This window comes from Terrapene carolina, unplaced genomic scaffold (assembly GCF_002925995.2).
Source record: "Terrapene carolina triunguis isolate 2854851 unplaced genomic scaffold, T_m_triunguis-2.0 Scaffold69, whole genome shotgun sequence".
Classification (NCBI taxonomy): domain Eukaryota; kingdom Metazoa; phylum Chordata; order Testudines; family Emydidae; genus Terrapene; species Terrapene triunguis.
This window is the reverse complement of record NW_020664420.1, coordinates 16,869,246-16,881,735: the sequence shown is the minus strand read 5'-3', so window position 1 is coordinate 16,881,735 and position 12,490 is coordinate 16,869,246. Positions and strand designations below refer to the sequence as shown.

General features: G+C 42.1%; 1 protein-coding gene across 1 annotated transcript in view; it reads left to right on the top strand.

Annotated features, from left to right (window-relative positions):
* The window catches only part of ADAMTS12 (ADAM metallopeptidase with thrombospondin type 1 motif 12), a 263,062-nt gene that overhangs the window by 167,224 nt on the left and 83,348 nt on the right, over nucleotides 1-12,490 (top strand). The window contains exon 13 of the mRNA XM_026649042.2: nucleotides 9,347-9,480. Within this exon, the coding sequence (XP_026504827.1) occupies nucleotides 9,347-9,480 (134 nt within the window). The remainder of the gene's footprint in view (nucleotides 1-9,346; nucleotides 9,481-12,490) is intronic.

Here is a 12,490-nt window from a genome sequence, read left to right as displayed (position 1 = left end):
AATCCATAATTAGGAACAGAAACCACAATAACCTGATTTTAAAAGGCGTATGCTCGGGGTTCTACTGATCGCCATATTTGGGGTCGGGAAGGAATTTTCCTCCAGGGTAGATTGGCAGAGGTCCTGGAGGTTTTTCGCCTTCCTCCGCAGCATGGGTCAGGGGTCGCAAGCTGGAGGATTCTCTGCGACTTGAAGTCTTTAAATCACGATCTGGAGACTTCAACAGCTGAGTTAAGGGAAAGTGGGTGGGTCAGCTTTTGTGGCCTGCATCATGCGGGAGGTAAGACTAGATGACCATAATGGTCCCTTCTGACCTTAAAGTCTATGAGTCTATTTACTTCACTGGGTTTGTGGGGGTTCGACACCATAGCAGATGACTAACGTTAGGAATTCTAGTCTGAAAATTGTGGCCCGAGTGTTTTGCTGAGAGGGTTAGAGGGCATGGGCCATGAGGAAGAAAGGGGCCTAGAGATGGGATTTGAAAAGTATCAGGTTGTTCATTACTGTACACTGAAGGAGCATATAGTTGCCTACCTGTTAGATTGTTCACTAGTCTTATGCCTTCATCTTTGTGAGAAAATTCATCCAATTCCACCTTCAGTTCAGCGTTCAGATGATTCCAAGATTTGAAGAGAGATGCGAAACCCAGCAGAGATCATTTTTCTTAATACTGGGCATGTAGTTAGAGTTTCTCCAGCATTATATAAAAAAGAATTACAAAATATAGAAATAGCCGACCTTACACTGAAGGAAAAAAATAAGTTAAAAAAGCCTTATTCATTTTCCACAGACAATTCTCTTTGAAACTGGCAGACTGGTGCCGCTGTGACAGAGGTAATTAAACCAGGATAAAATGTTTATCCTTGTTATTAAATCTACCGAGCTTGATAAGGGAGAGATAGTCAGGCTTGCTTACTTTATTAATTTATTTTCTTCAGGGGAGTACAGTTTAGCTTATCTAAATCTGCTAGTTTCTTGGAGAATAGTATTTCAATGTGAGGCCTACTCTGAGTTTATGGAATAAAGGCTAGAAAGAGAAATAATCCTATATGGATACGTTATATTTAATCAGTCCGTGACAGTGATGGGCTCAACTGTCTGTTTATCCTCCTCTCATATATTGGAGAATAGGGGTTACATAACTAAACTGTGACGGATCTCATATGTCTTCAGAAGGCAATATGTCTGTGTTTCAGATCAGATCTGTACAGCTACGTTCTCTGGAGCTGAGCTGTCAGGACCTTCTATTGCCATTAGTTTGAAATCAGGCAGAAACTAAAGTTGCAAGGATTGCTTGATATTATAAAGCACCTGCTCGCCTTCTTACTCTCTCTCTTTTATGCCCCCTTCTGATGACTAGGGTGCTTGGGGTGAGGGGAGGGGTTGTTTGGTTGATTTTTCTGCTGCAGCCTTCCCTTAGCCAAATCCTGGTCCTATTGAGTTCAATGGAACCAGCATTTCAACAGAAACACAGAATCACTCCTTGTGTAGTAGGAAAAATATTGCAATCCTGTCTTTAGGCAGCAGCACACATTGGTCAAACACCAACTTAAATGAGGTGAGAGTGGATCCTTTTTTTAAGGGTATGTCTACCCTGGAGGTATAATTTCCTGCTCAGATAGACATACACATGCTAGCTTTGATCAAGCTAGTGCACTAAAAATAGAAGTAGAGCCGTGGCAAGGCTGGGTGGTGGAATAGGCTGGCTGTCCCGAGTAACATCATGCCTGCAATCTTAGGCAATTACTCAGACGACTAGCCTGTCCCACTGATTGTGCCACCATGGCTACACTGTTATTTTTACTGCCCTGATCTGATCAAAACTAGCACGTGTACATTACACTTCCAGCTCAAGAGTGAAGATGTACTTTGATGTAAATTAATGGGAGTAAACTCTGAAGGAAACAATTGAAACCTTTTTATTAATATTTCTGCTATTGAGAGAGAATTTGTGTTCCCTTTGATTAGCTTCATATAGTTCAATTTACACTGCCTGAGTAGGGATTCCTGTGTGCACAAACTGGGAGGGGGGGAAGCCACAGGGCCAAATTTTGATATCCGTACTCAGTTTTTGCGTTGTCCTTATGTAACAAGCTTACTTTCAGAGAAACCCCCATTGTTGTCATTGGGTGCCCATTGGCGACAAGCTGCCGAGGAGCTCCGGTGGAATGGGATGTGCTACTGCAGGAGCGAAAGCAGAACCTCCTGGCAGATAGAACATTCCTTCTGCAGAACCCCTGAGATCCACAGATTCTGAGGAGGAAAATTCCTATCTCCCCTAAAACGATTTGGAGAAAACATTATGAAGTTTTCCTCCCACCAGGGCTGCCTCTTTGTGTTTTTCCATAGGAAAGGGGCAATCAGACCCTCTGATGTTTTTATGACCTGAAATAGGAATATTGGCTGGGTTGTACCTCTCAGTATTTGCCACTTCTCTTCTGTTTATAGTCTTAATATTTTGAAAGCTCTTGTCTTTTAATTTATTGTTAACTAGTTGCAGTAAAATAGATACTTTCCCTAATAGATTCCTTTACTTGGAATTCCATTACATCCATCCTGCCTCTGTATTAAGGACTCAGTCTTGTTCCCATGGAAGTCAGTGATATAATCTCCATTCAGTTCGAAGGAATACATTTAAGGCCTGATCCTTGAGTTTTTTCTCAGGCAAAACTCCTACAGAAAGTCAAAGGAAAGGTATTTTGCAAAATCAAGGCCTATGTTTCAAGATCAGATCTATTATTTTATGAATATTTTGGATTACGAGAATCTCTGTATATACTGGCCTATCAATACTTAAGATGGCAGCTTCTTTGGTAAAGTGTCATTATTAATTAGTGAAATTCACCTAGGCAAAAAATTGCTTTAAACAAAAATGCTCTTTTGAACAGTGCTCATGTTCTTACTGAGCGAAAAGATGATCTTATGACTAAATCACTGGATTGAGCCTTGAGAAATGTTGGTTAAATATTTGGCTTTTCTGTGCATTTTCTGTGTGACCTGGGCAGTCTCTTAATCTCCTTGTGCCTCAGTTCCCCATTTACAAAAGGAGGATAATAGTACTTCCTTTCGTCTACCCTATTTAAAGTAGAAGATCTTTGGGGACAATGATTGATCTTTTATGAAGTCTGTGTACAGAGTCTAGCACAGAGGTTCTCACAACAAATTTTTTGGTGGCCTCAAAGTGCGGCCACCAACTCTTGCTGGTGCCGCTCTGACAATTTTTCCTAAAATACTTAAATTCACTTTAGGAAAAACAAGTAAATATGCACATATGCATGTCCAAATCATTGTAATTTATTTGTGTAGGGGTTGTTTTGCAGACTCAGTAATAAAAATAATGTACAGTTGTCTCTATTCTTTACTGGAGCTAAACAGAATAGAAACACAAATAAGGTGCTTTGCACAATCTTGTCTTTGTTGTTGTTTCTTTTGCTTTTCTGGTTGCGTTTTTTATTTTAGACTTGCTGGCGAGTAAAAATTATACTTGTATGTTAATATCACTTTTCACAGCCTCGGAGCTAGCTACCAAGTCTACTATGAAAAGTGATATTAACAAACATACAAATATCACTTTTCACAGCAGACTTACTCAGCCCCAGCCTGCCAAGGGACAAATTAAGCCCTGGATGGGATGGTGCATAGGGAGGCAGCAGGGCCAGGAGCGATAGGGAGAATGGATGAGGGGCTGGAGGAGCAGCGGGGACCGGGGGTGAGCACTGGGCCAGAGCCCGAAGCCTTGCACCCGGGGGATAGGGCCTGGGTGACGGACCCCAGAGCCTGGAGATGGAGCCTGAAGTCCCGCAGCTGGAGCCTGCTATGCCAGGGCTGATCCCAACCCCTCTGCCCCAGGAAGCTGGGGAACTCACTGGCTGCCTGCTCCTCCAATGTTTGTGTCTCCAGAGGGGGCAAGGCCCAACCCCTGCTGGCAGCCATCACCATCCAGGAGGTTGTGGCCACAAGAAAAGCCCCTGGTGGTCGCATTTGAGAAACACTGGCATAATGGGGCCCTGATCCTGGTTAGGGCCTGTGGACACTACAGTAATATACATAATAATAATCTGGAAAACAAACGGCTAGTGAGGTGGCTGAGATAATAGGCAATTTCCTCAATGGCTGCAGTGACCCATCCCATAATCAGTTGTATCTGTATGTGAAAGACCAAAGGCTAATACTTACATCATTCCTAGAGTTAATGTGCCTGTCTATTGAATAATGAACTGACACTGTGGGGTAGGAGCAGGAACTGCTCTTATTTTCAGTGAAGTTCAGTGGGAAACTGGCAATTTTTCTGTTCATGCCTGATAGGGCTGTTTCATTTTTCAGCAGTTGCCACTGTGCTTCCTTTCATGCTCAGTTCTTCCAGAAATGAAATTGGACACCATGGTGATTTTTACACAATCCCATACACTTCTCCACTGGGAAGTCAAACTTCTGTTCTACTCATTAGGAACTGCTTGAAAGTCGAAAAAGGGTTTTGCACAATTTCTGTGTCAGACAGGATCAGTTTAGAGCAGGAGACAAAGACTAGGTCAAATTCTGGAATCCTTGTTTCCTAGAAAACATGGTGCTTTTTATTGGAAAATGGTGCCTTGCCGGGGCGGGGGGAGGGGGCAGAAATAAATACTAAGTTAATTTTACCACCAGATACTGAAATTAATCACAGCAGGCAGAAAGCTCCTACGTGAATTTAATGAAATAAAATAAAAATCATACCTCTTTGTATATCACAAAAAACACTATCAAAATGGAGATTGATTGATTGCCCCAGTTAGCAAACTTCACAGACTGGATCAGGATTGAATGGGGATTATTTTTTTTATCCTAGCCGTCAAAGCCTTTCATGATTCCACCTCTGTCTTCATCTCAGACCTTAACTCCTATCACTTACCTCCTTGAATGATTCATAGATTCATAGATTCTAGGACTGGAAGGGACCTCGAGAGGTCATCGAGTCCAGTCCCCTGCCCTCATGGCAGGACCAAATACTGTCTAGACTATCCCGGATAGACATTTATCTAACCTACTCTTAAATATCTCCAGAGATGGAGCTTCCACTACCTCCCTAGCCAGTTTATTCCAGTGTTTAACCACCCTGACAGTTAGGAACTTTTTCCTAAAGTCCAACCTAAACCTCCCTTGCTGCAGTTTAAGCCCATTGCTTCTTGTTCTATCCTTAGAGGCTAAGGTGAACAAGTTTTCTCCCTCCTCCTTATGACACCCTTTTAGATACCTGAAAACTGCTATCATGTCCCCACTCAGTCTTCTCTTTTCCAAAATAAACAAACCCAATTCTTTCGCCTTCCTTCATAGGTCATGTTCTCAAGACCTTTAATCATTCTTGTTGCTCTTCTCTGGACCCTCTCCAATTTCTCCACATCTTTCTTGAAATGCGGTGCCCAGAACTGGACACAATACTCCAGTTGAGGCATAATCAGTGCAGAGTAGAGTGGAAGAATGACTTCTCATGTCTTGCTCACAACACACCTGTTAATGCATCCCAGAATCATGTTTGCTTTTTTTGCAACAGCATCACACCGTTGACTCATATTTAGCTTGTGGTCCACTATAACCCCTAGATCCCTTTCTGCCGTACTCCTTCCTAGACAGTCTCTTCCCATTCTGTATGTGTGAAACTGATTGTTCCTTCCTAAGTGGAGAACTTTGCATTTGTCTTTGTTAAACTTCATCCTGTTTCCCTCAGACCATTTCTCCAATTTGTCCAGATCCTTTTGAATTATGACCCTATCCTCCAAAGCAGTCGCAATCCCTCCCAGTTTGGTATCATCTGCAAACTTAATAAGCATACTTTCTATGCCAATATCTAAGTTGTTGATGAAGATATTGAACAGAGCCGGTCCCAAAACAGACCCCTTCAGAACCCCACTCGTTATACCTTTCCAGCAGGATTGGGAACCATTAATAACTACTCTCTGAGTACGGTTATCCAGCCAGTTATGCACCCACCTTATAGTGGCCCCATCTAAGTTGTATTTGCCTTGTTTATCGATAAGAATATCGTGCGAGACCGTATCAAATGCCTTACTAAAGTCTAGGTATACCACATCCACTGCTTCTCCCTTATCCACAAGACTCATTATCCTATCAAAGAAAGCTATCAGATTGGTTTGACATGATTTGTTCTTTACAAATCCATGCTGGTTATTCCCTATCACCTTACCACCTTCCAAGTGTTTGCAGATGATTTCCTTAATTACTTGCTCCATTATCTTCCCTGGCACAGAAGTTAAACTAACTGGTCTGTAGTTTCCTGGGTCGTTTTTATTTCCCTTTTTATAGATGGGCACTATATTTGACCTTTTCCAGTCTTCTGGAATCTCTCCTGTCTCCCATGATTTTCCAAAGATAATAGCTAGAGGCCCAGATACCTCCTCTTGCAGGCATCTAACTTTTCTAAGTGATTTTTAAGTTGTTCTTTTTTTATTTTATCTGCTAAACCTACCCCCTTCCCATTAGCATTCACTATGTTAGGCATTCCTTCAGACTTCTCGGTGAAGACTGAAACAAAGAAGTCATTAAGCATCTCTGCCATTTCCAAGTTTCCTGTTACTGTATCTCCCTCCTCACTGAGCAGTGGGCCTACCCTGTCCTTTGTCTTCCTCTTGCTTCTAATGTATTGATAAAAAGTCTTCTTGTTTCCCTTTATTCCCGTAGCCAGTTTGAGCTCATTTTGTGCCTTTGCCTTTCTAATCTTGCCCCTGCATTCCTGTGTTGTTTGCCTATATTCATCCTTTGTAATCTGTCATAGTTTCCATTTTTCATATGACTCCTTTTTATTTTTTAGATCATGCAAGATCTCGTGGTTAAGCCAAGGAAGTCTTTTGCCACATTTCCTATCTTTCCTACTCAGCAGAATATCTTGTTTTGGGCCCTTAATAGTGTCCCTTTGAAAAACTGCCAACTCTCCTCAGTTGTTTTTCCCCTCAGTTTTGATTCCCATGGGACCTTACCTATCAGCTCTCTGAGCTTACCAAAATCCGCCTTCCTGAAATCCATTGTCTCTATTTTGCTGTACTCCCTTCTACCCTTCCTTAGAATTCTGAACTCTATGATTTCATGATCAGTTTCACCCAAGCTGCCTTCTACTTTCAAATTCTCAACGAGTTCCTCCCTATTTGTTAAAATCAAGTCTAGAACAGCTTCCTCCCAGTAGCTTTTTCAATCTTCTGAAATAAAAAGTTGTCTGCAATGCAGTCCAAGAACTTATTGGATGGTCTGTGCCCCGCTGTGTTATTTTCCCAACATATATCTGGATAGTTGAAGTCCCCCATCACCACCAAATCTTGGGCTTTGGATAATTTTGTTAGTTGTTTAAAAAAAGCCTCATCCACCTCTTCCACCTCGTTAGGTGGCCTGTAGTAGACTCCTAGCATGACATCACCCTTGTTTTTTACCCCTTTTAGCCTAACCCAGAGACTCTCAACACTTCCGTCTCCTATGTCCATCTCCACCTCAGTCCGAGCAAGTGTGTACATTTTTAATATATAAGGCAACACCTCCTCCCTTTTTCCCCTGTCTATCCTTCCTGAGCAAGCTGTACCCATCCACACCAACATTCCAATCATGTGTATTATCCCACCAAGTTTCGGTGATGCCAACAATGTCATAGTTGTATTTATTTATTAGCACTTCCAGTTCTTCCTGCTTATTACCCATACTTCTCGCATTTGTATATAGGCATCTAAGCTACTGATTTGATCTTGCCTCCCAGTTTTGCCCTGACCCTCCTTTCTCTCTGCCATTATGGCCCATGCTCCCTCCTATTTCCGACCCATCTCCCAGGTCTCCATGTTCCCCACTTACCTGTGGGCTTTGCTCACCTGTCCCCGATGCCAATTTCAAAGCCCAATTCCATCTACCCTCTGCATACTCCTATCTCCATGCTGCCCATTATAAGTGGAATGCTCTCCTTCATCCCAATTTGCCAAGCCACCGCCTTCTTTTCACTCAAGTCCCTCTTAAAAATCAACTTTTTACCTTTGTGTACGGTTAGCCAAAAAACATCCAAGTTTCTGGGTTTCCCAGAATGTCCCATCTTCTGTTTTTGTCTTTGAGACCCCAATTCTCCAAAGACTGTATTGACTCAAGTGGGACTTCTGAAGTGTTCAAAGCTGTCTTTGCAAGACTAGGACCTTGCAGCTCTTTGTGGGAAGGGACAGCTTTTATTTTGTGTGCTGCACAGAGCTGAACATATTGCCCATGCTGTTCAAACAACAATAGAAACTGAGCTACCCTCTTGCTCTTTTATCATTTATAAGTATAATTTTGTTTTTGTTTTTAAACAGTGCCAAAAATTGCACTGCTCACATTGCATGTAAATGCAAAGGGCCATTCCCTGCCAAGTTTGAATACAGCTGCACATATGACACAATGAAAGTGCGACAAAACAGTGAGGTGGGAAAGAAAGACAGTGGTCACAACAATAAAATTATGCAGGAATGGCCTGACTTAATTCCCCATTTAAGTCAAGGGAAGGATTGTCATTGACTTCATTAGGCATTGTATCAGGCAGCAGATATGGGTATACAGCACAGCTGAATATTCCTTAAAATATTTAATAAATGTATATGTAAACTACACAAATACCTTGATGTCTTGGTTGACTTACTTCCTTTGGGCCTGTCAGTAACAGATTTAAACCCCCAATCCAGCAAAGATCCTAGTGCAACAGTATTGCCAAAAGAGCTAACATGATCCTTGGGCGTATAAACAGGGGAACCCCAAGTAGGAATAGAGAGATTATTTTACCTCTGTATTTGGCACTGGACTGTGTCCAGTTCTGGAGTCCACAATTCAAGAAATTTTATAAACTTCAGAGAGTTCCAAGAAGAGCCATGAGGATGATTAAAAGATTAGAAATTATGTCTTATGGTAATAGACTCAAGAAGATCAATCTATGTAGCTTAATAAAGTGAAGATTAAGGGGTGACTTGATCAGTCAGTCAGTATCTACATGGAATACAAATATTTAATAATGGGCTGTTCAATCAAGTAGAGAAAGGTATAACACAATCCAATGGCTGGAAGTTGAAGCTTTCTTGATTGGGGCATTAAATCAGATATGAAGTACGTTAGCCACTGTTGTTCAGCAGTGGGACTGTCAATTTGATATTTTTCATGAGTACTACATTCATTTTAAATATTTTCAATCCCATATCTGACTCTAATACAATTTTTTGAGATGTGAGATATTCTCCATATGTTTCATCTTGCAAATTCCTTGATGTACCACAGATTATCAGAGTTCTGCATATTTTACTTCAGAACTTTGATTACTACATATTATAATTACTACAGTGAGAAAGTATCTTTGTTTTTTTTCCTTCAGCTAATCCGTGTGAGCTCCACTGCCGCCCTGTAGATGGCCAATTTTCAGAGAGAATGCTGGATGCAGCTAGTGATGGGACTCCTTGCTTTGAAGGCAGAAACATCCGAGATATCTGTATTAATGGCATGTGTAAGGTATTGGGTATGTTTGTATGTTTCCTTCTCTAAAATTTCATGGGACTGTATTATCAGGGGAAACTGTTTACCAACTTATTTAAGAGGATGCCAGCCCAGGGCATTTGATTTCATTGTATTTTAAATTATAGTAGAAACAAGTTAAAGGGGAACTGCTTTTCTAAATGGACATTAGAATAACTTTGACCCTTTCTACAGAACAGATGGGCCTGGTTGTTGTTGTTTCTTTTGTTATCAGAATCAATTTAAGAATGTCTGTTTGCTCTATTCCTATGGTGATATTGTTTTCACAGAGGATTATACAGTTTTGGGGCCACAATTAGTTTTAACCATTTCATAGAGCTACATTTTGAAAATGTGATCCTAATTGTATGAAACCATGTGTTATTCATCAGCTTAGAATTAAAGGCATTGTACTTGTAATATTTAATCACACACTGAAGTGAAACTGCATGAAATTTACTGTACGTAACCAAAGCAAACAAATGAGAGTACATATAACAATGTGTTTTTTAATTGTAACAACGTTACTCTTTTGACATAATTCTCCACTACACCTAGGGTGACCAGATGTCCCGATTTTATAGGGACAGTCCCGATATTTGGGGCTTTGTGTTATATAGGCGCCTATTACCTCCCCACCCCCTGTCCCGATTTTTCATACTTACTGTCTGGTCACCCTAACTACACCTAGGGTGTACCCAGCATCCACAACATTCTATTGGTGTGTTTTGAAAATATATGCAGTTCCTGCAATATTGGATTATGGTTACATAGTTATAAGATAAGGAAATCCCATAGTCTTAGTTGATGGGTTGTTTTCCAATAGGATAGCAAAGCACTGGAGTATATTCTTGTGGTATGTAATAGTTTTATCTGTAGTTTAATTTTTTTGAAAACATGAGGTTCAGAGCCTGTTCCTGTTGAAGCCCAAAGGAAATTTGGCCACTGATGACATTGGGAGCAAAAGCAGGACTGTGATTCCTAGAAAACACTTAGTTAGTTGCTGGTAGAAATTAATTTATCATCTTCCTGGAGGGCCATTTGATAGCTGCATGCCTTAACCACCTGAATACCAAGTCATGTATAGAATATCAGGGTTGGAAGGGACCTCAGGAGGCCATCTAGTCCAACCCCCTGCTCAAAGCAGGACCAATCCCCAGACAGATTTTTGCTCCAGATCCCTAAGTGGCCCCCCTCAAGGATTGAACTCACAACCCTGGGTTTAGCAGGCCAATGCATACTTGCTATGTGTCTACTCCAAAGATTTAACTTTCCAGTGGAATTGTTGGTTTATCAAAGAACAGCAACAAAAGGGTTAATTCTTAATTTTTTATACAGTGCTTACACTTGTACTAGTGAATTCTTTGGGTAAACTGGAGTTCCTGATCCAGCTCCCATTGAAGTCAGTGAAAATATTCCCTGTTGCTTCAATGGGAGCTGGGATGGGCAGAGGGAACTTCTATGAACAGTCATACTTGAAGATATACAGAAACAAACCTTTTTAAGATTTGAAAATGTTTGGTAAATTTTTCAAATGTTTATTTTTGCTTTGGTGACCAGGTTTCCCAAAGGGAAAATGGGACACCACGCAGGGCTGGCTCGAGCCCTCCTCCCCCGGCACAGGGCTGGCCCAAGCCACTTGCCCAAGTCCACCTCCCCACACAGGGGGCAAGCAGTGACACACATACTAGATGGAATGACCCTATTTCCCAAAGGCTGGGGCTGGCATCACTGCTCACTTGAGCCCTGCCTCCACCCCTGTGTGGGGCTGGCATTGCTGCTTGCCCCTCCCCCACTGCATGTTCCTCCGCACCCTACTTTTTTTCCAAAAGTGGGCATTTGTCCCATTTGCTCTTGCCAACTGATCAAGTTAGCAAAAGCAAATGGGACACATGCCCACTTTGGGGGGGTGGGGGTGGAGTCAGGACGTCCAGGTCAGGCTTAAAAAAGGGACTGTGCCGGCCAAAACGGGATATATGGTCACCCTAATTTTTGCTCACCTCTATACTTCTTGGCTTCAGGCAGGACTGATCTAAGAGAGGCAGAATACTGAATTAAGAGGGCTATTTTCATGGTATATTTGATCCAGCTTCAATAATATCTGAAATTTTATAAGAGCTCTCATCTCATGAGAGTTTCACTCTGATTTCTAAACCAAAGGGATTGAGATCAGCATGACTAAGCTTCAGGCTTTCGAATATTTATTCAGATTGAATCCCACAAGCTTTGGCAGTTCACACATCACTACAAATGTATGTCTATTTTATACAAAGCAGGTTTTTTAAAAATTCAGAGGATGTATCTCTGTTGAAAGCAAGCTCTACCATGTAGATCAGAGGTTCCCAAACTGTGGTACATGAGCATGTTAGAAGTGGTCTATGGCAAAAGGTTGCTCTGTCCCCTTGAAGGGACGGGGGTCCTGGAGCAAGCCAAACCCTATTCCATGACAAAACCTTTCAAAAAGAAAGGGGAGGGGGAGAGAGAGAGCAGCAGACTAGCAGAGGAATGGGATCCAGATGTTAATCAGGTAGCTGCCTCCTTAGAATGATAAAATCCAGCTGTTTGGTAGCTTACAGGAAGATTAAGAGGGAGAGGACAGACAGCCGAGAGGGCAGAATTGCAGGGAAACATTGAGTCAGAAGAGAGGCTCCCTGAGATAGGAACCAGAAGGGAGACAGGTGGGCTGGGGAGCCTACCTGAATCACAGCCCAGCCCCAAGAAGGAGGGCTGTGGAATCCTTTCACCAAGAGGAAGGAGTTGTGAGTTCAGGGCCCAAAGGAGGCTCTGTGCAATGGGACTAGAACCTGGATTCTGGTGGGCCAGGGAAGCCTGCTTAAATCATGTCACAACCCCGTGGAGGGGGGCTGTGGGATCCCTTAACTATGAGGAAGGAGTTGTGAGTCCGGGGAGGAGGAGACCAGCAAAAAAGACTTCCCAGAGAGGCCAGACTCAGAGATTGCAGTGAGACTAGCAAAGCATCCTGGTTCAAAGGGAACTGGAGGAGATT